Raw genomic sequence first — 27,060 nt, forward strand, 5'->3', positions numbered from 1 at the left:
GCCAAATGATCTTTCATTACTAAATTAATTGTTAACCCCCCAGAAATACTTTTAAGTTAAAGTGTTAAAGTTTATTAACACACAGTACTAAACAAGTTTGAATAGCTGTCTTCTACTTCTTGATACCAATTACATTTTTTTTTCAAAATGTCCTCCGTTTTCCCTGATACACAGCCAAGTTTTTTAGCACGTGGCGTCAACAGTAACTTTAAAATACAACGTTCCTCTGACTAGTACATCTGCATTTATTATCTGGTTGTGAATTTCCTGATTATCGTTCACTGAAGATGAGTAGACCATGTAATCCACATAGCCACACAAAAAAGTCCAGTGGACTTGAAGGTCTAGGAACCTTGCCAAATGATAGGTTATTTACTTTCCGTGGATTTCTATTAAGCAACTTGGATGTGAGTCAGGGTGTCCACAGAAATTTTGTCATCAATTTCCCTGACTTTCCATGACCATTAACCATTGATTTCCATGACTCACGAACTAAACTCAAAAATGAAAATATACCGTACACACACGAATAATACTGCCTAGACAAGTTATTTCACAGAAAATATTGAAATATGTATTAACAGATAACAATGGAGTACAATAGGTACAACAATGATCTAATAAAAACTCAAAACCCAAACTAAGACAACTGTATAGATTGAAATTGTCGTACATTTGTTAAAAATTCGGAAAAATGCTACAATAGTCGCGGTCACGGCCGACTAGAGCATTGAAAGGTCCCCTGAAATCCATCCATCATTGGGGATTTCCATGACTTTTTGCCTATTTCCATGACTTTCAATGACCATAATTTTTTTCCATGACTTTCCATGACTATCCCTGACTTTCCAGAATGTGGACACCCTGTGAGTTGATTCCTCACAAACTTAAACTTTAAGAAAACTTATTAGAGAGATAGATAACATACCTGGGCATTTACACAAGATTCACATGGACTTAATGAGTTTAAGTTTTTGTTTTTCTCTGTGCTGACTATCGCTGGGAATTCTAGGTTCTCTGCTTGCCCAGCACATTTTGATTTACTCTTTGTTACACTATTAGTCACTTTCACTGCACTTTTTTTGTTTTTTACACAATCTGCACATGAACAAGTCGGTGATCCTTTCATCTTCCGATCCAGAACTTGCAGCTGAAAAAAATCATCTATGAAACAATATACTTTTGGAATAAAGGTTTAAGCTATACACTCAACTAGGTAGGCCTACTGATAAACCGGGATAAAGTAGGGTTGAGGCTTACCAGATACGTAAAATCGTGGATAATCCGCAAAATACTATTGAATAGGAATTGGCATTAAAATAAAAGACAGTATTAAATTAAGGTACCTAACATAATTATATTACATTAAAACATAACTGAATGTTGTATTTGACAGGAATTTACAATGACAAGTATTTGAACCCAATGACAAACGTAAATACAAAGAAGATGTAGTCTTTAAGATCAAATAAAATATAATTTACAAGACAAACTACCGTGAATTAATTTCCTTGAAAATAATCTGTGGCAGTTTTCTGTTTTTGAACAGAGAAATATCTTTTTTTTACTCTAATTTCTTGTTTCGTTACACAATTTTGTCTGCAATAGGAGTATTGCATTGCAAATGGGAGGTATAAGAGGGGAGGGTCATTGACACCCGAAGGCCTGCTGGAGACAGTGATATACAGTTTTTTACATCCTGCTGCACTTCTTTCTGAGAAAAAGACCCTGCAGTTTAAAAAACAATGACTTACAGTTTAAAAACATTGACTCGTGTTGCTAATTATGACTGTCTGTCTGCATTTTATTAGAATTTCCTTTAATGTAACCCTGTTAAGCCGCAACGCGGATAATGCAAGTACGGTCCATTGGGAGTTTAGTGTAACTTAAATAAAATATTTTGTTTGGAAAACACAAATTTAATTATAAAATTTAGCACTAACCAGTACTTAATAGGGATGGACGGGTCCCGAAATTTCGGGAAATTTTCGGGAAAAAAATATTCCCGATATTCGAGACGGGATAACATTTGGTTCGGGAATTTTTAGGGCCGGGATTTAGTGCGATCGTCGGCGATTTTGCCGCTTCGCGAGTGACAATAACGCCGCTATCGCGAGAGATGTTCCGCGAACGCAGGAGGCGAAGTCAATTCGAAGATTGCGCCGTGACCGCGGAGTCCTACCGATGTTCCCGCCGAGACCGTGGAGTCATACCAACGATCGTCCCGTGACCGCGGAGTCATACTGACGATCATGCCGTTATCGCGAGTCATACCGACTATCATGCCATGACCGCAAGTCATACCAACGATCCCCCCGTGACCGCGGAGTCATACCGACGATCATGCCGTAATTGCGAGTCATACCGACGAGCACCCCATGACCGCGGAGTCATAACGATGATCGTGCCGTGACCGCGGAGTCATAACGACGATCGCGCCATGACCGCGGAGTCATACCGACGATCACGCCGTGACCGCGAGTCATACCGACGGTCACCCCGTGACCGCGGAGTCATGCTGATGAACGTGTCGTGACCGCGGAGTCATACCGACGATTGTGAACTGTATATTTTACAGCAATTTGGGTTGTACCATTCTGTTTGGATTCATAATGACCATAACATAAAATATGTCAAGGACAGTTTTAAAAATATGTCAAGATTACCTTACTTACTAAAGACCTTATCTCACATGCGGGGGAAGACTTAATAATTTAAAACATTTACTAGACAGACACACAGCTAAGCGTACACATCAGCTACAGTGCTACAATTGGAGCAATTCTCTTCACCAATGATGTCACTAAACAGGGAGATGCCTCATACCGGTATACACATGAACTAGGGAGCTATACGCAAAAACAGCCTTAAGTTAAAAAAACAACAGTCGTACAATTTGTTTTCCTAAAAGTGGAAATTGGAACTATGTGTCTTTTTTTAAACTACAAATTTAAAACAAATTTCCTTTACTATTTTTTATTTGTAGGTAAAATCAAGTTATGAATGGCACTCTAAAATATTTTTAGTAAACTTCCTGTGTATGTAAAACAATTGATTTTGGACCATAAAATTAAAAAAAAACAGTTCAATGGCAAATAAATCTTACCACAGTATCTACAGATCTACAGTAAAAGATACGTCCCAGGAGGGAACTTTGCTTAAAATAATACACATTTTACCCAACAGCAGGTAAGATATTTTTCAAAGATTTTTCACATATTTTGAAACATAAACGAGTAAAAATGTTACAAATTGAAGAAGTGTCATATACCTTCTGGCGGTCAATATTCTTAGGATTAGGCTTGTCTACAGTACAAACACAGTCATCTTCTGTATGTCCACAAACATCAGGTTGATCTTCTGACTCGCACTGTAAATATATGCATATGTAATTAAAATTATTTAGGTAGGCCTAATAATTAGAATCTGGGATGGGTTGGTTTTTAAAGTAGGTTGTCGGTTTTAGTTTACTGGTGGTTATGCAATAATTTTGCCGTGATCATGGGTGAAGATAATAATATTTTGAGAATGAAAGAAAGGAACCCTAATCTCCTAAAAAACGTATCAATTCATAAAGCTTATGTACAGGCAAACCTAGCCTATGCAGGGTTATTCCTAAAGGGGGTTGTTAGTTTTAAAATGTATAAACTAATACACTTGTATCATAAGTTTATAGTGAGAAGGGGTTCTAGCAATAGTCCCTGCAAAAAAAAAAAAAAAAAAAAAAAAAAAAACTACCACCACCAAAAATAAACTTAACACATCGAAAATTATCATTAGTATGGCTAAGGCTAAAAATATAAGTGGGTTTTTATCCTTCAAATATTTTATCAATTTAAAAGAGAAAATAAAAAAGGAGAATTGATAACAAAAAACTAATAAGTGATCAAACAAAAACCGAACCAATAAAAATTGCATTAAATTGAAGCCGTGCAACTATATCCAGGGTGTCTAGTTTTTTTTTAGTGATGTGTCGATACCAAAAATTTATCGATCCCCGGTACCGATGCCTAAAAAACCAATTCTCGATACCGATACCATTTTTACTGAATTTCCCTAAGGGGAAGTAGCAATTATCGTAGGTGGTAAAGTAAAGACCTAGGTCCGTGGCCGATTTAGGCCTCTTTTATGCACGGCGTTTTCGGTCGGGCGAAATCGTCGGGCGAAATCGATGTTCCTTTTATGCAGTTTCTCCGCCGAGCGGAATCCGCTGATGCCCGTGGTGGGGGTGGTCAGTGCTACCAGCTTCGTTCATTTTGCCATCGTCAGTGACCCAAGATGGATCCTTGTGTATTGGTGTACAGTAGGGATGGTCAAGTCTCGAAATTTCGGGAAATTTTCGGGAAATTTTCAATCTCGTTACACGAGACGAGATTACTTTTTGGCCGAGATTTTTATCGAGACGAGAATAAAAAAAAAAAAAAAAAAAAACGCCTGCAGAAAGTCAATGCAATACCCGCAATACAGGAGCGTGTTGTAGTTGCGTTTCCTTTTCGAAGGCGTTCTTATTTAATTAATTCTTTTAATGTAAATATTACTTTAATTCTTTTAATGTAAATATTACTTTCATTATTTTAATAATATTACTTTAATAACATTTGAGAAGTTTTGTTAAGTGTAAGCAGTGTGAGGAATGTTTTATTACTATAAAAAAGTCAAAACAAGTAACTATTTTATAAAAATTAATATTGCTTTTATTTTATGATTTATTTTATTTTAGGATAAGTTGAAATCTATCCTAACTGATATCACCATGTTTCCTAATTGTAGGCATTTTTAATATGTTAGGCGTGATTAATAAAAAAATGTTATGCTGATGTTATTTAATAAAAGATTGTAAATATTCTTGCCTATTATCATTATTTTAGTATTTAAACAGTCATCTAACAATGTTACAAAATCAGGTAAAAATTTCGAATGTGCATTTCCCGTTGTGTATGAGAAGAGAAATCTCGTCTCGATCTCGTCTCAAAATTTTATGAGAAATAAAAAATCTCGTCTCGTCTCGTCTCGAACTAAAAATCCAATCTCGTCCATCCCTAGTGTACAGTATACTTATTTGTACATGAAGAGAAATAGACGACGGCGAAGGAGATGGGCTGTACACCCGGTTAATGACAGTCGTAGGGTGGATGGGGCTTTCACAAACCTATATGGGTTGCTGCGAAATGATGGGGAAAAGTTTGAGAAGTTCCTACGAAACAGTAAGTTTGTATTATTCCGCGGATTTAAACAAAAATGTAATTAATTCTCATGCAGTAATTTTTTCCCTAATTACATCACTTTATTTGTACTCTTCAATCAATTACAATGAATAATGATATTCTATTTACAATGATTACCGTAGGTGATTTCAATACTGTAGATGACAGAGCGTGGGGTAGGTTGGCAGCACTACATTCCGCCCGACGGAAAATGCAGTTGCATAAAAGGGTTCCATTTGAACCTATGTAAAAACACGCTCCACGAAACGCCGAAACTCGGCGGAGTCTAAGGCCTCCGACGGAATTCTGAAACACGACGGAGATTCCGTCGTGCATAAAAGGGTCCCATTTGATCCCATGTTAAAACACTCACCGACGGAAAGCCCGATAGATTCTAATAGATTCCGCCCGACGGAAAACGCCGTGCATAAAAGAGGCCTTACTTTTTCATTTTGATGTGCCTAGAGGCCAAAAACACCATCCGTTCAAAATGTTATATATGTATATATATTATGGATATTACGGTGATTAGAGCTCTTATGTTGATATATAAATACATTATTAAAAACTAAGTACCCTTTTCAAATGAGTTTTCAAAGGGTACTTAAGTTTTCAATAATGTATATATATATATATATAGATATATATATATATATATCTATATAAATAAAATTAGAGTTTTGTCTGTACATTGCTTAGAATAATGAACTTTTTGGTTATTTTTACATTTCATAGGTCAGAGAAACCGAATCAAACCTTATCTCAATTTCTGTCTGTCTGTCTGTCTGTCTGTCTGTCTGTCTATCTGTCATTCTCTTGGTAACGCTAAAATACGCACTTTATTACAACTACTCCTCAATAACTATAGCACTGTCCCGCCTGAAACTTATTTTCCAAATACTATACATATATGAGATGGTTTTAGACGTATTTCATCGAATATGAGACAGTTAGATATTTAACAGTAAACCCTTGAAAATCAAGTTTTTGTCGATTTTTGACGTGGAATTTCTGGAAGCCCATGTTAACCTTATGAGAAATGAAATTATTGAATCTTAACAGCTGTTTCAATTAAACAAGTTGGTTCTGTTCTGTGATGTTCAATAGCATTAAAGTTACAAGGATTACCAACAGGGTGCAGCACTAGCACTATTATTTCTTTTACATTTATGACAACAGCTAATTTGCAACCTGGAGGCGAGTGAGCGTAGCGAACGAGCTAACCTGAAGGCAAGTGAGCGTAGCGAACGAGCTAACCTGAAGGAAAGTGAGCGCAGCGAACGAGCTCCAACATACAGGTGAGTGAGCGTAGCGAACGAACTTCAACCAGGACGTGATTGAGCCATGCAAACGAGATCAGATAGTAAAAATAAAAGTAAGCCTACCGTTATAGGATCGACCGGCAGACACAGAGGTAATTTAACCTTTTATTGATTGTCATACCGATCCGGAACAACAAAAAACAACATAAAATGAAGCTATGTATAATAGTTTGGCCAGCATATCTTAAAATATGCAAACCAACTGCTGTTCGTTATATAAGAAGGTTTCAACTGAATATTATAAGATCCCCGTGCGTAGAACGGGTACACAGCTAGTATATATATATTAGCTGTGTGCCCGTTCTACGCACGGGGATCTTATCATAGTCAGTTGAAACATTCTTATATGAAGAACAGCATTTGGTTGGCATATTTTCAGATATGCTGGCAAAACAGATATTAGGCCTATATATATACCTTCGCAAATACAGTATCTGACAGTTTCAAGGCAAAACCAATGCTTCACAATTAAATTTCACCCGGATCGTGTTGGTCCATATGTTAAACCCAATGATTAACCTAAAAAAATGCTTTATAGATCTATGAGGCATAGCCCTAAGGTAGGCCTATAATTGAAAGTTACTTTCCACAATAGTTAAAAAGTATTTAAGGTACTACCTTAACCTCACAATTCAACACTTTATTTGGGTTGACATTTTCACTATCAAGGTGCTCTTGTCCTTTCCGTGAAACACTGAGAAATAAGGACATTAATGCGTTACCAACAGACATACACAAAAATACAGAACTTAATTAGGGAATTTGCTACGCTCTAAGGATAACAAAGTACATACAATTTAGTATTTGAAATCTTTGTTAATGTCATCAAATTTAATCATAGCAATTTATATTTGCTTGGACCGAAGATGACCCGAAATGCTATAAAAATTACGGCTTACTATGTGAAATGAAGCACAGACGATTAAGATTGGTAATTTATAATAAAATTACTGAAATTACCACGAACTATTGATACATAAACAACGTAAAGCGTTTAAACAAATCATGATGGTTTGCTGAATAAATTTTTTACTAAAATTTTTGAATCCAGACAGAAAAAGCAAAACTTATACAGTTAAGACATCAATTAAATTGAATTCGCCTGTAATAAATAAGGTGCAACACCAACAATAACTAATGTAAAAATGATTCTTGCTGCTACCAACGGTTCTAAGGAAAAGAACCAGTACCAAAAACCAACGTTTACAGTTAAGAATTATAGTACATCCGACCAATTATATGCGTTAATCAAGTCCCGAGGTTATTGATCTCTTGGTTTTGGATTTTCTCGTAAAAAGTTATCGGCAATCAAAGTTATTTCCCATAAATTGCTTTAATTGTAAACAACTTTAATGCAAACTTATCAGTGTCAGTTTAAAATAAAACAAACTTATACAAACAACATTTTGATATTTAATATATTACGAATTCCCTAAACAATGATTGGTATATCTATTAACATTAGAAGGAATTGTGACAAAAATCACACAACATTGGGGTTTTGGACGTTTGTAATTTTAGAGAAAAATTATCCTCGTCGAAAAGGTTGTTATGAATAATTGGGTAGGCGTACGTACCCAAGAGATGGGATATGGGCCTGTTGGCTGTATGGTCCAGCGATTGCATCACACGGTGAGTAGGAACTATTGACTATATATATAGCCAATGGTAGGAACAGAAAGTGACACATTGGAAAAGCGAGTTTAGCATCATCCGTAAACCTCTGTTACAATCACCCACTGCAGTTGTGATTTTTTACTTACACTTTACACAACCACAATTGAAGCGCAGTCAATGAGTGGAAACCTTGTTCCTAAGCTATTGGTGACGATCATTAATAAATTTAAGTTTCCCAGCCGTATACAACACTGATTTAAGGTCTTCTTTCTGGTTATCAAAACTCAAGAACAATTTTTTACACAAAGAATCTCTGGTTCCTGACCTGGATGATGTCTAGTTATTTACTTTCATTACGCATTATCGCACTTGCGATTATTAAACCCATTATGTAAGAAAAACGTTTTAAATCTCACTTGGTTGGGATTTGCTTTCAAAACGTGATCGAAAATTGCTGCGGTATTTGTAAACAACATTTGTAAACATATAAGTGACAGCTAGAAAAAATAATCTTGATCCGAACAGCTGTTCGTTATTTCATAGATGAATATGTAATTTTATTTATGAAGTAGTGAGGCCATATTTTAATGGCTAAAGACACTCTCGCCAATCCAGTAAATGACTTGGATCTTGATAGGTACAGTGGGTGGCCAAATTATTAGACTAGACATATGTACTGTAGTTTAATGCATTTTTGACTTAACTTTTAATTTGGTTAGAAAACACGTATAAACTAAAATAAAACTGCCTAATTTGGTATGGACTACAGTATAAAACTAATTTATATTATTCTTGAATGTTTTGTAAAAGAAATAACAGCTGATTCAGTGCTGCCAATACCATCAGAATCAATACAAAAACAATACAAAAACATTCAAGCATAATATAAATTGATTTTATACTGTAGTCCATACCAAATTAGGCAGTTTTATTTTAGTTTATACAGGTTTTCTAATCAAATTCTAAGTTAAGTCAAAAATGCATAAAACTACAGTACATATGTCTAGTCTAATAATTTGGCCACCCTCTATACTCTTGTTTTCCTGGAGAAGATAGCGTAAAATGCCATCTTGAGTGTTACAGAAAGACAGAAATAGAGATAAGACTCGTTTTAATGTTTTAAACGTAAAAATGACCTAAAAATATATAAATGGTAGAAAAAGGAGGATAGCAGCTAGCTTACCTTGAAAGTGTGGGTAGGCCATAGAACAAGTAGAAAAATATTTTGCACACAATATTTCGTCCCCTAAGGGACTTTGTCAAGTGTAGAGAGAGTTTATAAATTACAAGATGGCTGCTGTCATGGCTGATGGCTGTTAGTATCAGGGTGTATACTATTTTATTAAAGTGAAATTCCAGGTTTTTTCCTGGTTTTTCAAAGTTTTTCCAGGTTCCCGCGTATCTGTTTGGTTCCACTTAAACTATAATCAATTTAAGACTTGCAGCTTAAAGTATACAATACACATCAAATTTTTTTCAAAGTCCAGTGAGCTAGTGTTGAAAAAATAATAATCCTTATTATAGTAATAATTTTCATTATCAGTAGGGATGGACGGGTCCCGAAATTTCGGGAATTTTTCGGGAAAAAAATATTCCCGATTATCGGGACGGGATTACATTTGACTCGGGAATTTTTCGGGACGGGATTTGGTCCGATCGTCGGCGATTTTTCCGCTTCGCGAGTGCCGATAACGCCGTTATTGCGAGCGATAGGTCCGCGAACGCAGGAGACGAAGTCATACCGACGATCGCGCCGTGACCGCGGAGTCCTACGGACGATCGCGCCGTGACCGCGAGTCATACCGACGATCGCGCCGTGACCGCGAGTCATGACGACGATCGCGCCGTGACCGCGGAGTCATACCGACGATCGCGCCATGACCGCGAGGTCCTACCGACGATCGCGCCGTGACCGCAAGTCATACCGACGATCATGCCGTGACCGCGAGTCATAACGACGATCGCGCCGTGATCGCGGAGTCATGCTGACGATCGAGCCGTGATCGCGAGTCATACCGACGATCGCGCTGTGACCGCAAGTCATACCGACGATCATGCCGTGACCGCGAGTCATAACGACGATCGCGCCGTGATCGCGGAGTCATGCTGACGATCGAGCCGTGATCGCGAGTCATACCGACGATCGCGCTGTGACCGCGAGTCATACCGACGATCGCGCCGTGACCGCGGAGTCATACCGACGATCGCGCCGTGACCGCGAGGTCCTACCGACGATCGCGCCGTGACCGCAAGTCATACCGACGATCATGCCGTGACCGCGAGTCATACCAACGATAACCCCGTGACCGCGGAGTCATACCGACGATCGCGCCGTGACCGCGGAGTCCTACCGACGATCGCGCCGTGACCGCGAGTCATGACGACGATCGAGCCGTGTTCGCGAGTCATACCGACGATCATGCCGTGACCGCGAGTCATACCAACGATAACCCCGTGACCGCGGAGTCATACCGACGATCGCGCCGTGACCGCGGAGTCCTACCGACGATCGCGCCGTGACCGCGAGTCATACCGACGATCGCGCCGTGACCGCGAGTCATGACGACGATCGCGCCGTGACCGCGGAGTCATGCTGACGATCGAGCCGTGTTCGCGAGTCATACCGACGATCATGCCGTGACCGCGAGTCATACCAACGATAACCCCGTGACCGCGGAGTCATACCGACGATCGCGCCGTGACCGCGGAGTCCTACCGACGATCGCGCCGTGACCGCGAGTCATGACGACGATCGCGTCGTGACCGCGAGTCATACCGACGATCGCGCCGTGATCGCGAGTCATGACGACGATCTCGCCGTGACCGTGAGTCATACAGACGATAACCCCGTGACCCGCGAGTCACAAGTTACTATAGGTACCTGGAAATTGTTACCCATTTTTTGGTTTTTATAGATCAGTGCCACAAATGGTAAAAATTGATTTCGTATGTCTTTTTTTGGTAACTGCAATACAGTACTTTCTTTTTATGCACGGAAAAAAATCCCGTCCCGTCCCGTCCCGAAAATCGGGAAGGAAATAAAAATCCCGTCCCGTCCCGTCCCGAACTAAAAATTCAATCCCGTCCATCCCTAATTATCAGCATTACTTAAGGCTACCGGAAACATCGTCTCTCTCGATAGCAGCAAAATCCTGAATATTATCTTAATTTTTTATGAACACATTATCTACGGCGGCAAAATCCTGAATATTTCCTGAGGTCGTGTGGTCGCTTCCCACAGTGACGTAAACGTCATCACAGTCTTACGTTATCATAGAAAAATCCTGGACATCTCCCGCGGTACATTATCGATGGAGACATTATCGCCGTCTCTCGCGATCACGGAAACGTAATCATCGTCATCTCCGCGATCGCGGCCGTGTGGACATCATCATTGACTCCCGCAGTCACGGAAACGTCATCACTGTCGTCTTCCGCGATCTCGGCAAAATAAGGAAAATGTTCCGAGGACGTGTAGACACCATCATTGACTCCCGGGGTCACGGGAACGTCATCGTTGTCGTCCGCGATCTCGGCAAAATCATGAATATTTCCCGCGGCAGTGTAAACATCATCGTCGTCTCCCGCGGTCAGCGTTGATCTGCGGCCGTATAGACATAATCATCGTCGTCTTTCGCGGTCTCAGCAAAATCATGAATATTTCCTGCAGCCGTGTAGACATCATCATTGCTTCCCACAGTCACGGAAACGTCATCGTCGTCGTCCGCGATCTCGGTAAAATCATGAATATTTCCCGCGGCCGTGTCTACATCATCGTCGTCGACCGCGATCTCGGCAAAATAATGAATATTTCCTGCGGCAGTGTAAACATCATCGTTGATTTCGTGGTCACGGACAGGGCCGGATTTCCCAATAGGCCCGGTAGGCCCGGGCCTATGGGCGCAAGGTCCCAGAGGGCGCACGGCTGAGAGGATTTTTTTTATATATCTAAAAATAAAAATAAATAGTCTTAGTTGATAAAAAATATGCTTAATACAGAGTTGTGATTCTGAAGTTCATAAAAAGAAATAATCGTTAGGAAATTTAAACTATTTTTCAGAATAACGCATCATTTCGTTACACAATTGGTAACGAACCTTGGTTAAACGGGAGTAAGCTGCAGGGATGTTGACGTTGACGAGCGCCCAAGGGGTACGCATCGTATTGCCACTGCACTGCCACTCGGTACTACCGATTACAGTGATTAGGGGCGCATGCGTGCTAGACATTGTTAACACCCTCACCTCACAAAACAGTTATTAACTAATCTTTTGATTAGTTTACAACAATCTGCAGGATCAAGTTAAAATATATAATAGCAATATTAAATTTAATATATTACGTTGTGAATGTTAAAACAACAATGAATTTACCTTTAAAATTTACAAAAAAATATTAATCTCAGTTTGCATTAGATATTAGAAAAAATCAATATCCTCCAAAGCACCATAAATGCTGTCATTTTCTCCTGAGACCTAAGGATCGGTATGGTTGGCCGGAATATTCTGTTTTGCTTTGGAAATATAACCTAGATGCAGTACAACCATAGATTAAATATAACCATTGACTATTGGATACAGAAGTCTATAATGCTATTGTATTAATAGTCAAAGATATAACACAAGTCGACTTATTATGGCATTGTTAATTCAAATTTTTTTCATGTCTAGTTAATTTTGGTGACACTGGACGTCAGTTTGGACGAATTTTTGTTTTTGTTATTTTAATGTTAGTTCTATGATGTGTGTTTTAATTTCTTGTAATACAAACAGGAGACGACCTATTCATTGTTAATGATTAGATTGTTTTATTTTGGATAAACTAGGTTCAAATAACATACATAAAACATACTCCTTAAATAACAAGAATTGTTTTCAGCTAGGCTAATCCAAAACGATGACAAATCAACTAAAGCAGTATGATTAATCTATGGTATCACGTACTGTATGGAGTTCATGTTTTTGGGCCTGGAATTGGAATCAATTCAACGTTTTTTTGCAGGAATGCTCGGTGGGTTGAGTTTTTTGTTTCAGTCCCACGGCCACAAACGTGAGCATTTATTAAAGGCATAAAATTGCGAAAAGTGTTTAAATCGGCATTTTGTTAAGGCTGTAAAAAAAAAAACTTGCAATGATTACGACGAGGAGTGGTATTCAAGCAATTAACTTAGGCCTATGGGCATGATATAGTTTTTAATAAAGGTTTGAAGGAAAGTAACTGTGACCAGACTAGGGGGCGGAAAATTATTTGGGCCTAGGGGCGCAAAAATGCTAAATCCGGCCCTGGTCACGGAAACGTCATCGTCGTTTCCCGCGGTCACGGAAACGTCATCGTCGTTTCCCGCGGTCACGGAAACGTCATCGTCGTTTCCCGCGGTCATGGAAACGTCATCGTCGTCGGCCGCAATCACGGCAAAATCATGAGCATATCACGCGGCCGTGTAGAAATCATCATCGTTGTCTTTCGCGGTCACGGCAAATGACGAAAATCTTCCGCGGCCGTGTAGACATCATCATTGCCTGTCGCAGTTATCGAGAAACGTCACCGTCGTCGCCCGCGATGTCAGTAAAATCATGAATATTTCCCGCGGCCGTGTCAACGTCATCGTCCTCTCCCGCGGTCACGGAAACGTCATCGTCGTCTCCCGCGGTCACGAAATGGTCATCGTCGTCGCCCGCAATCGCGGCAAGACGCATTTTACAACTACAATCTTCTACTGGGTCAAAAATAAAAATCCCGGAATCGGTCCAAAAATCCCGGCTTTTTCCCGGTTTTTTCCAGGTCCCTTCAAATTCAAGGTTATTTCCCGGTTCTCCCGGTTTTCCCGGTTGGTATACACCCTGAACTATGCAGGGTTGCCACATCTCATTAGTCTATTTACAACTATGTACACAACTTTATATATACACACACATATAATATTTTATATACAAACTAGGCCTATTATGTATTTAGCTAGCTGCTTGGACAGGTTTATGTTAGGTTAAGGTTGGGTGGAGTTCTGGAATTGGTTATATACTGGAATGCCAGTTCCCACCTTCTTAACATGGAAGGGTTGCATTCATCCTTTGGAAGGGATTTTATTACTTTAGTTGTGAAGCAACTATCAAAGTCCATGTTGTGATAGTTGGCATTGTTCCAAACAATCACAACATGGACTTTGATAGTTGCTTCACAACTAAAGTAATAAAATCCCTGGACAAAAATCACGGACACACATATATATGTATATAAATCTATATATATAATATTTCTATCTATATATCTAATTCCGTAAGCCCAAAATTTTACAATGAAATTGTGAGCGAACGGGAGGCCGTGGGAAGCTGGGAGAGGTATCATTTTAAAGGTCTGGGCATGAAATTTTGGGGAAAATTATTAATTTTTCTTAATTATGCACCAAAAGGTTGTTACAGAATAAAATAATTCACATTTAAATAGCATGGGAATCTAATTTTATGTCTTTTTATTTAGTGGAAACACAGCTGTGATTATATAAATTGAAGCAATTATAACCACACCTGAATGTGCATTATTTTGTTATTGTAAAATTGTTAGTGAAGTAGTAAACAACACAAAGTGGAACTTAGATAAAATCTTTTGAACAAACAATTTGATACTTTTAAACTAAATACTTTACAATGGATTGTTCTTTTGCACCGTAATGTATAATGTCGGAAGACTACCACCAGTGTATACTCAATGCTACCACGCATCGGTATTGTTCATCGAAATGAGAACAACAGGCACCAGATTTGGCACGATATTAATGGAAGAAGAATAAATGAGAATCGGATGAACATGAATTTATTCCTGTTTATAGATTACCACTTTTAAATGAGATTGCATTACACAGCGTAGGACCAATGAACGATGGGCGCATTCATTGTGGTACATTGCACAATTTAATTTGGTGAAATTATGGCGCAAGGCACACAACCGAACCTTCACAAAAGTTGGCATTCATTTGAAAAACCCAGTTTTAACCATGGTCAACTTTATGTTGCTTTTAGATAGGTAAAGAGGCCAGATGATCTTAAAATAGTACTAGAACCAAATAAAGACCAAGGAATCGACCAAAATGGATACCATACAACAAGTGTTGTTTCAGAGAGAATTTTGTTATAGAATTAGCATTTTACAATTTGGATGATGACATTATCTCTAAGTGTTTTTCTAAGAGAATTTGTCTATATTTAAAGAAATCTATATTCAAGGTAGGGTAACCCATGAGACTAATAATTTGTACAAAATAATTACTAGAATATAGGGACTATTGCCCCTACAAGCCACTAGTATATATATATACATATATACAAATTTGCAGTGTTGGGAAGTAGCACGCTACAAGTAACGACGCTACAGTAGCGCGCTACTTTTTTTGTAGCGTTAGCTGTAGCTACGCTACTTTTAAGATTTTGTAGCTGTAGCTGTAGCTAGCTACATTTTTAAAGTAGTTGTAGCGGAATTTTAGCTACTTTTCTCGCTACATTATCATTGTTTGAGATAGTGATTTTTATCATAACCTCAACCTTACGTGAAACCTCTTTCAAACTGAGATTTAAAAAAAAATTAGGCCTTACTTTCTTGGCTTCATACAGCTGGTTGCACCCGTTTCATTCCCTATTACAACGTTGTGTGGACATGGAGGCCACTTACTGGATACTGTGTTATCCACATTTTTGGCTCTCATTTCCTTAATTTACTACTCTATGATTACTGTCAGATAAAATAAAATCGCTAGATGCAGACGACGTTTAAACGTTACCGGTGACAAGAGAAGCTATTGAATGCTTGCAAGTGATTGACAGGGAAATTAGTAATCAATTTAGTTTGTTTATTATACCGATAGTGTTTCAACTTAGATTTTAATGGAAACCAACACTAAACCTTAAAATAATGAGAAATCTGGTCTATCAACCTTTGCTTCAGCTGTTGATTGTGGTTCATCATCACAAGCCCTTCCTTGGTTAGATTACGAAGATTTTTCAAAGGTTTACTAAATTAACAAAGAGGAAATTACCTGATGTGATTTAAGATATGTATAGACTAAATGATAATTGTAACAAAAAAATCTCCATATAACATGAAACTTACATTGAAAAAAATAGCATAGTTTGCTCCTAGTAACAGCTCTTGTATAGGACTATTAATTCCTAGGCTATGCTATGGTTTAAGACGAATACCAAGTCCCAAGTTCAATTATTAGGAATATATCTGTTTAGTCCTTGCAAGAACAAGCCTACTATAGCCAACTTGTTACATAGCCAAGTAGGCCTAGGCCTACATGTTATTTTTACTTTACAAATTTCAACATGTTTAAATTAAAAGCCGATTTCAGGATAAGTTACTGGATACTGTTTTCTGTACCAACTAGGTTGAAGCACAATTTGCCCTATGCATAATGACAATAAAGGACGATTTCTTGACATTGAAAAGTGTTATTCATAGTACAAGTAACTTATCACTTAAAAGTTTATAGCAATGTCGTTTTTAACATTTAAAGAAAAGCAATAAACTCCAATTTCAGTAGGCTAGGCTCTGTAACACAAAAAAGTATTTTTAAATAATCGTTTTACAGTTTTATTGGTCTTAATTATTGATATAAGACATCTTTAAATGAATCTTTATTAAAGAAATAAAATGAGCTTTTAAAATATAGTTTGGTTGTATGTCCTTTGAACTTAATGAAATTTACATTTAAGATGCTTAAAAAGGTGTGCGGTTATCCAATAATCGGGTCGGATTCGGTTTGGTTCGGATATCCGTATCCGAACCGAGCATAAGTTTGATATCCGATACTATCCGTTATATATCCGACTTTTTCGGATAGACAACATATTTTGACGTTTTGGACAGAAAACTAAATCTTCATAACCATCATTAGTTTCCCTGGACAAAATTACAGCAATACGTTTCCAACGACGACGACGTAACATCAAAGGACAAAGAAGCCGTATGATGCAATACCGATGTCTAGTTTAGTCGTTATCAGCTGTTTTGCTTTATGATTAGATTCGTCTGGAACGTTATCAGCTGTTTTGCTTTACGATTAGATTCGTCTGGAACAAACATACATAAAGCAGAAAAGAACTTCCATGGTCAACTCGTGCTTGTCTCTTGATACTAGAGGCGCTATGCGTAATAGTTTTTTTTACAGTACTGTTTTAAATCATAAAAATCTAGCCTACTTATGTGCTGTTACGTAAACAATAGATTTAATGTTTCCCGAAAAAAGTCAGAATAGAAACAATAGAAAGGCAACACAATAGAAGGGTGGGAGGGGTTGGGCAATGACCTCGAAAGGAGCCCGGGTAACGGGTAGCAACAGTGAGTCCAGTAGGCCGTGAGGGGGGAAGGGGTGGGTACGACCTTGAAGCTATATATAGACTTGCACTACTTCCCTAAATCTAAAGGACTGGCGAGTGGTATTCCAATCACAGGACAAGATATGTTGTTTTTTGAGTATTCATTGCCCGGTTTGACTTTGGATTGTCTTATTGTGTAGAAACTTTGAATAATCAAAAATAAAATTAGAACTAACCACGATTATTTAGTAGGCCCCTATTGATTGTGTATATTAAATGATTAAATGATAGGGACCAGGGGAAATATACAAACTTTTGTCATGATTTGAATTTCAACATCAAAATACAATATTGCACAATCAAGATATTTTAGGTCATTGACCTTTATTATACATCCGGTATTGCTGTTTCAGGAGAAACACGTTGATAAATTATAAATTGATATTCTCGTGGTTAAAAAGAATTATTTTATAAACCTATAAAACAAAATCATAAAATCTTACATAAAGATAATAACAATAACAGCAATTGTAAAAAGGGTATAAAGATAACAACGTCATTATACTTTCTCTTTGTTCTTCTATTTCTTGGGTTTCCCTTCATCACGCATTCAACAAGTTGCCTAGTTGCCCATGTCGTTATCAGCTTTTGTGACATAGCACAGCAGGGGGTAAAACTTGACGAAAATCGGTTAATTTTTACCTATTATTTAATTACCAATGTACTTGATTGGTAATTTATTAATAAATTGGCCGGTTTTTGTCAAATTTTACACCAAATTTATTGGAATTTCAAGGTGAATATCAATAAAACAATTATTACCAAATATGTTTATTCATTTAAAAGATTGATTTGTGGTATTGGGTTCCCCACTGAGTGCAGCCGAGCGGCACTAATGAGGGTTGAAGTGAACAATAGACGGCTTATCAGACCCGACCCTCCCAAGTGGTCTGGAGAAAGCTTGTAAAAAAACTATTGTTGCACATGCAGTGACTTGTTGACCTTGGGCTGCTTCAACTTTAATTTTTTCAAATGAACTGTGATGTTTCAAAATCAAAAACAATAACTTGGGACCATACTGCATAACAATAATAGACTGCAATAATTTTTGAATTTAAAATCCATTTTTAACAAACTTATAACTTTTTAACTTTTAAAACTTATCTTGGTATTTTACTTGGGGTAATGAAGTTATGTAGGCTAGTGTAATTCTTGGTTCATCAAGGTTCTACTGAATTAAGTTTGGCAGTGAATAAGTGTAGAATGAAATTTATAAATTCAGGGATACACACCTTTTACAGAGTTATAAAGCCTAATTGCTCTAATTAACTTGCCACAACATCAAATCTAGAGCCCAGTTTAGTTTTATTAGTGATGTTTTCTAAACTTGGCAAACCCCAAGAATGCCACTTAAGGCCAATAATCTGTTCCAAAAACGTAAGGAAATACAATGTGAAAATAAAATTGAGATAGAAATCCTTGTCTTGTGAGAACCAGGAAACAACATAAAACATAACCTCAAGTAAACAAACCAAAACGTTTTGACATCAGTCCTGCTGAGCTTAAGTGTTGTGTGAAGATTTCGGCTGCTAGTGTACTTAATTCAAGCAACCAACTTTTGAAAACAGATGTTGTGAATTGTGATTTTCAAGAGAGAAAAACTGTGAACTATCCGAATCCGAAAATATCCGAATCCGAACCTCCCAATATCCGATCCGATCCGAACCGAGCCTCAACTATCCGATCCGAAATGAAATTTCACTCAAAATAATGCAATATTTAAAAATAAGTACTAAATATGATGGGACACCGAACTATTTGGTTCTGTTGTTGTAATGTTAGGTTTATAATGCCAAAAAATTAAATACAATATAGGAATAATTTGTTTTCCAATTAATGTTAGATACAATACTGACATTTTTTTAATGTTTGTTCAGTAAAAATGTAGTTGCAATTAATTTTACATTTACCTAATGTGCGTGGAATAAAAAGTAACGTCTTTGGAAAAGTAGCTAAAATTTTAGCTGTAGCTACATTTCAATGTAGCTGTAGTTGTAGCTAGCTACTTTTGCGGAACTGTAGCTGTAGCTGTAGCTAAGCGACTTTTTTGGAAATGTAGCAGTAGTTGTAGCTAGCTACATTTTAAAAGTAGCTTCCCAACACTGCAAATTTGAACGAATGATGTTTTTGGCCTCTGGGGACATCAAAATGAAAAAGTAAATCGGTCCCGGGCCTAGGTCTTACCATGCCACCTACGGTAATAGCTACTTCCCTATAGGGAAATTCGCTAAAAGTAAGTTAATTTCTTTAAAACTAAAAAAATATTTTTTTAATAACATTTAGTCTTCAGATTGTTTATAAGATAAATGACCAACTTACTTCACAGTTTTCTTTTTCTTCCAATCCAGCTCTTTTCTCTTTCCTTTTTCTCTTCTTTAGTTTCTTGTGTTCTTTTCTTTGTTGCAACAGCTGCTCTTCCTTTGTGATTTCTTCATAGAGTAGTTCTAGTTGGGTCTTGCCTCTCTTGCACTCAACAGCTTTCTATTAAGTCATAAGCTATTTTATTAATTTTTAACATAAGTTGAAACCAACTTACATTTTTTTTTCAGTGTTTGGGTTTCTTTAGGATCCCTTCATGTAATAACAAATAGAGGATGCGGAATACTACCAAACCAAACCCCCCCCCCCCCCCCCCCACCGTGGTGAAACGTGACGTCACAAAATCTGCCAACTATCCCAAAATGGAAGCCGTGTCCGTGACTGGAATACTACCCCCCCCCCTCCTAGCAAAATGTGATGCTATGTATTAAAGTTAATTTCATACATAATAATTATTGTAAATTTTAGTAATTCCGTTTGATAACAGAAAAGGCATATGAGAAATATCAAACAGAATTTTTCAATGTTACAGCAAGTTTGGTTAGTTAGGTTAGGTTAGTTAAGAACATTTTGACAACCAAAAAATCCTGCTTGGGGGTAATTGTCTGGGGGGCAGTCTTCTGGCGATTCAACAAATAAATCAAATACTACCAGCTTGGTATTTTATTAAATACATTTCAAAACCTTTTCTGTAGCTGCAAACCTAAGTACTTGTTTAACCTAATGTTATTCAAAAGGAACTCAAATGTGGAATGTTAAAAGAAACATATTAGTCAAAATCCAATCAGGCAAATGGAAGATCACGTGATCGCTTAGCCTGCTGGATTGTTATGGCTGAGGTAATTAACAATACATTTTTATCTAAGTCAACAGCAATGGTTATACCTGAAAGTTGCGGTTGAGTGCGTCAACAGCGATGGCAGCCAACACCTGACAGGTACACTCCTCCTCCCTCAGTCTCAGCTGTATGCGGTGGAGCCTCTCATACACACAGATACCCAGACAAGTCAACACCTCCTCCTGGGCAATCTCCAAAGTCTTGGCATGTCTCTCCCTGCGACTGTACATAGGATATCACTTAATATATGGTGGAGCCTCTCATACACACAGATACCCAGACAAATCAACACATCCTCCTAGACAATCTCCAATGTCTTGGCATGTCTCTCCCTGCAACTGTCCATAGGATATCACATAATATATGGTGAAGCCTTTCATACACACAGATACCCAGACAAGTCAAAACCTCCTCCTAGGCAATCTCCAATGTCTTGGCATAGGCTGTCTCCCTGCGACTGTACATAGGATATCACATAATATATGGTGGAGCCTGTCATACACAAAGATACCCAGACAAGTCAACACCTCCTCCTGGACAAACTCCAATGTCTTGTCTCTCCCTGTGACTGTACAAATAGTCCAATCATATAAGGAATTTCCCGGGAAAAAATTCCCGAACATTTTTTCTCAGTGGTTTCTTATGTATTTTTTGACGCTGAATCCGATTTTAAACTTTGCCACCTCGCCAGAGGTGAGCTAACTTCAGAAATCGCAAAAAACTAATAAAATACTGTACTTTGTTTTACTTTTTTGCATATAACTCACAAACGGAGTATTTTTTTGCAATAACTGGCATTTACTAAATTAAAGTACACTAAATTCCCTACAATATACGTATAATAACTTTATTTCTACGTTGTTCCAAACTGACGCTAGAGCGCGCTCAAAAATCATCATTTTCTTTTACTATTGGAAAACGTAGAAAACACCATTATAAATCCTTGGATTAGACACCCAACGAACTGATGAATATTGATTATTTTATAATTATATGGTACCATTAGGTCACATTTAGTGGTAAAAAAATGTAAGTGATGTTTATAGTCGGTAACCATAGCAATAAATAAATAACGAAACAAATTTTCAATTTAAACTAGAGGACCCATGCTGCTCCGCAGCGTTAAAATAAATATAATATCCGAGAAATAATCAAATTTATAATTTTTGATCGAACAATACAGTATCTTAATTGCTTAAATAAAAGAAAGTTCTTAGACCAAAATATATACAGTACGATTATATAATTACAACTGGTGAAATACATCTTAAATTGATGTAAGAATTCGAAAATAATCAAATTATGTTTTTAGTGGAGTAAAACAGTAGGTAAATACTATATACCGATGCATGATGTGAAATTTTTGCGTGCATGGCATCAATTTGTGACCTAAATCATTAAAATCAGTCAGGTAGAAGAGCCAAACGAACTCGGAAAAGAGAAACCAAATTTAACTTTTAGAAATACATGGAGAGCAAATTTCTTTTACATATAAGCCGAGTGGGATTATAGATAAATATATGCCGGTGCTTGATGGCTAATCTGTGCTTGCATACCTTCAATTTGAGACCCCAATCATGAAAATCGGTTTGGGCAGTAGAGCCAAACGAACTCGGCAAAGAGAAACCAAATTCATCTCCCATAAGAAATACATGGAGATCAAATTTCGTTTACGTATAACCTGAGGGGGATTGTGGATAAATACATGCCGATGCTTGATGGCAAATCTGTGCGTGCATACCTTCAATTTGAGATCTAAATCATGTTAATCGGTCGGGTAGAAGAGCCAAACGTAGTCGGAAAAGAAAAACCATGTTTTTTTATAACCTTTTATACCACCTTTGCAAATTATTATTATAAATCAATGTGTCAATTATAACTATAGTTTAATATGCTGGGGCTGCAGTATAGATACCATTTTCCCTATATGTGTACATTATATAGATAGTATCTTTATAAAATGTACACACTATATACAGAAAATATACAGAGATGTTGACTGAAATGCTATAGACGAGCTTCTATTTATTAAATTAACATGTACAACTATAACTTTTATTTTCCTATTTTCTCCTCACTTGTCATCTTTATTTTCTTGACTGGCTAGGGGTCCTCGGATGTGGGCTGAGCTTTGAGATGGATGTTCTGTAGAAGGACCTGGGATGTTGTCCACCAAGAGTCTCTCCCCTGCCTCGGTAATTTCGTTTGTTGTTGAATTGGGATTAGAAAACCGGCAATGATAGGTATAGAGGTCGTTAGTCTTATAACTGTCTTATGACTCGACGTCCGCTCTATTCCAACAAGGTAAAGTAAAGGCACTGAAGACAGTAAAGGAAATAAAGACGGCAAGTGAGGTGAAAATAGGAAAATAAAAGCTATGGTTGTACATGTTAATTTAATAAATAGAAGCTCATCTACAGCATTTCAATCAACACCCCCTGTATATTTTCTGTATATAGTGTGTCCATTTATAATTATACTATCTAGATATAATGTACATATATGGAGAAAATGGTATCTATACTGCAGCCCCAGCACATTAAACTATATTTTTAATCGACCCTATGATTTATAATTATAATTTTCAAATATATTTAAATTGAAAATTGTTTTCTTATTTTTTATGCTATGGTTACCGACTATAAACTTCACTTACATTTTTTTACCACTAAATGTGACCTAATGATACCATATAGTTATAAAACATTCAAAATTCATAAAATAGAGCTCGTTGGGTGACTAATCCAAGGATTTATAATGGTGTTTCCTACCTTTTCCAATAGGTAAAAGAAAATGATGAATTTGAGCGCGCTCTAGCGTCAGTTTGGAACAACGTAGAAATAAAGTTATTATACGTATATTGTAGGGAATTTAGTGTACTTTAATTTAGTAAATGCCAGTTATTGCAAAAAAATACTCCGTTTGTGAGTTATATGCAAAAAAGTAAAACAAAGTACAGTATTTTATTAGTTTTTTGCGATTTCTGAAGTTAGCTCACCTCTGGCGAGGTGGCAAAGTTTAAAATCGGGTTCAGCGTCAAAAAATACATAAGAAACTACTGAGAAAAAAACTTCGGGAATTTTTTCCTGAAAACGTCATCTTTTTTCCTCATATGCTTGGACTAAAAGGATATCACACAATATGGTGAAGTATCTCATACACACAGATACCCAGACAAGTCAACATTTCCTCTTGGGCAATCTCCATTGTCTTGGCATGCCCCGCCCTGTGACTGTAAAATGGATATCACATAATACAGGGTGATTCACCTAAAGTGTTACAATAGGTCATTTGTTAGGCATTTTTTTACAGAGAACTTTAAACAAACAATTTCCCTAATTTTTTTTTTTTTTTGTAAAATTTTACAACATGCTATTTTTTATTTAAAATTTTGTCGCCATTTTGCAAAATTCAAAAACAAAAAATTTTGTTCATTTTGCAAAATGGCGGACAACTTAATTTTTTTCAATTTCAACCCCCATTTTTATGATATTTTTGGATTCTACATAAAATCTTAAGACATTTTAACTCTTGTCAATTTTTTGATACTCCTGTTAACTGTTTTGGAGATACAGCCATAATAAACCACACAAAACCATGGAGATAAAAATGACAGCAATAATGATGATCTTCATTTACAAAACAAGAATCTATAATATTAAAACGTAACAGGGTTTTTTTATTTCACGATTCTGAATCAACCACTTGACGGATTTTCATGATTTTTGTGTTGAAAGAAAGATAATTTTGAGAACTAGGGAATGTTGAAGCCATAATTTTAGTTTAGGATTCCAGTTCTTTATAAATTAAGTTTTAAATTCTAAAAAGTGTAGCAGCTGACGCCAACATTCCAATCTAGCTTTTGGTATCATTTAATTTGCTTAACATAACAGCTGTAAACGTTTTTTGATGATGGCAAATGGCATCATCAAGGGAAATGGCCTATTCAACAGGATAGTAACCGGGGACGAGACTTGGGTGCACATTTGGACGCCCGAAAGCAAGCGGCAGAGCATGATGTGGAAGGGAAAGGACGAGCTTACTCCAAAAAAAGGCAAAAGTTGTCGAATCAGCTGGCAAGGTCATGGCAACGATCTTTTGGGACTCAAAGGGAGTATTGTTGATTGATTACCTGCCAAGGGGAGAAACAATTACAGCTGAACGTTATTGCGAAGTGCTACGTAAGCTGAGAAGGGCGATACAGAACAAAAGGAGGGGAAAGTAGACCAAAACAGTGCTTTTGTTTCACGACAATGCTCGCCCACACACCGCCCGTTAAACACAAGACCTTCTGGAATCCTTCCGATGGGATGTTTTCGGCCATCCACCTTACTCTCCTGACTTGGCGCCGAGTGATTTTCATCTCTTCCCGGAGTTGAAGTGGCATTTAGGCGGGAAGCGCTTCGAAAACGAAGACGAACTGAAACGGGAGGTGGAACAAAGGCTAACCAAAATGGCGGCAGAGTGGTATGATGCTGGACTAAAAAAACTGTTGCCACGTTATCAAAAATGCCTTGAAAAAGATGGCGACTATGTAGAAAAATAGTCTATGTATGTATCTTTTAAAATATACCCTTTTCTAATCAAATTTGGCTTTTCATTTATTTTGGAAATAGGTGTAACTTACTTTTGAGACGACCCTCGTATCAACTGGCTGGAAATCTTTTCTGTTGTGAGATAGTTGATGTAGTATTCATGCAGTAGTTGTTTAGTTATTGTTTACTAACCTGCCCATCAATTCAGGTTCTGCCCTGGTGATGAGGTCACTGATGTACTCTGTGTTGGTCTGCAGATGGATGTGTTTGTCTGGCAGACATCGTTTGATGCCAGCATACAGTGCCGGGACATAGCCCTTCTCCTGTACAGGCTCCGGTTCTTCAACCAACAAAGCATAAGCACGCAACACCTTGGTGCGACACTCGCCACAGAACCTGTCAACCAATTCTTTAGTAACAGCAATTTTCAAGTTGAATTTTTTTAACTTTCTAAAGCTAATAATCATCATAAATTTATACCAAAGTTGTAATCATAGTCAGAAGAATTTCTATTGTGATTTAATCACAAAAAGTTAATATTCATTTTAAGAGGAGAGCTTTTCATTAAAAAGGAAACAACAAAAAATGGGAGAGGATAAAGGTCAAAGATAATGTAAAAATGGTTTGCTTTAAAATTATTAAATCTTAAGTAAGAAAAAAAGGTTAATATACAGTAGGGGTGGGCGAGTACTTGACCTTTTCCAAATACTTGACCACGAGTCGAGTAGTGACTACTTTTTGAAAATTCAAGTCGTTTAGTTATAACAAAAAACACCTGACAACTGTGGACCACTTCGAAGGTACAGGGTGTTATAAAATTATATCAGTAAATTAAATACTACTGTTCCTTGGTGAACATTTAACGACACTAACATTTTTATCACAGACAATTGTAATACAAACATATATTTAGTAATCATCATAGAATTGAACCTTTAACTACTTATATAACACGGGGTCTACAAATTAACCTGTGGCTCTTGCCCTAATTTTATATTGGGCAAAGGGCAGAAGTTTTCACCAGCATTTCAAAGAACATCTCCCCAAAGAGCACCCAACCAGCTCATCAACCTATTCCGAACATTTAATTTCAGAAAACCATTCCTACGACTCAATAGATGCCAACCTAGAAATCTTACATAAAGCCCCAAAAAACAAAAAGTTATGAGTTTTTTTTTTTTAATCAACGTTGGCGGCAATATTGAAAAATGGCGGCTAAAATTATTATTTCAACTTTACCAAAATCGTTTTAATAAACAATCCAAGGAAGTTACAATTTAACATTTTTATATCTCTTATAACTTTTAACCCTTCAAGACGTTTTGACGTACGTGATTCGCTTTTACTTTACAGTACTTTTAAGCCCGCTGCAGCGTTTTGACGTATTGCGTACATTCTCAGACTTTCGTCCGATGCTGCTACCTATCGGGGAAATCCGCAAACATCTGGACACGATCGATATTGTAGTGCGTTGAGGGATAGATGGGCTACATGAAACTACAAAAATACCCGGTTTTAGAAACTTTTGGTTGCCTTTGGTGAAGGTGAATGAACTGTATGTTTATTTTGGCCTAGTGATGCTTATGGGTATTGACCAAAGGCCTAGTCTTAGAGCATACTATTCAAAAAATGGTTTGTTACGTACTGTGTATCCAAGTACAATGCCGTTGGAGCGGTTTCAGCTCATTTCCAAGTACTTGCATTTTTGCGATGAGACAAAACTCAGTGAGTACAATGGACAGAAAGGTTTGTTTAAATTTTTTTCTATCATTGATCATTTGAATAATAAGTTTCAGGCAGCATATAGCCTTTCCCAGAATATTTCAATTGATGAATCGTTAACTTTGTGGAAAGGTC

At 37.3% G+C, this 27,060-nt stretch overlaps 1 protein-coding gene across 2 annotated transcripts in view; it reads right to left on the reverse strand.

Moving 5' to 3' along the window:
• LOC128986324 (gametogenetin-binding protein 2-like) overlaps window positions 1–27,060 on the reverse strand; it is an 80,133-nt gene that overhangs the window by 14,975 nt on the left and 38,098 nt on the right. Inside the window, exons 5-9 of one of the 2 annotated variants that reach the window (XM_054406644.1) lie at window positions 25,396–25,599; window positions 20,716–20,890; window positions 19,831–19,992; window positions 3,272–3,370; window positions 929–1,150 (exon numbers count right to left, since the gene is read on the reverse strand). In XM_054406644.1, the coding sequence (XP_054262619.1) occupies window positions 929–1,150; window positions 3,272–3,370; window positions 19,831–19,992; window positions 20,716–20,890; window positions 25,396–25,599 (862 nt within the window). The remainder of the gene's footprint in view (window positions 1–928; window positions 1,151–3,271; window positions 3,371–19,830; window positions 19,993–20,715; window positions 20,891–25,395; window positions 25,600–27,060) is intronic. The other variant, XM_054406645.1, reaches the window with a different exon arrangement.

Source organism: Macrosteles quadrilineatus, unplaced genomic scaffold (genome assembly GCF_028750875.1).
Source record: "Macrosteles quadrilineatus isolate MER2022 unplaced genomic scaffold, UCM_ALF_1.0 Scaffold_2__2_contigs__length_208266976, whole genome shotgun sequence".
Taxonomy (NCBI): Eukaryota; Metazoa; Arthropoda; class Insecta; order Hemiptera; family Cicadellidae; genus Macrosteles; species Macrosteles quadrilineatus.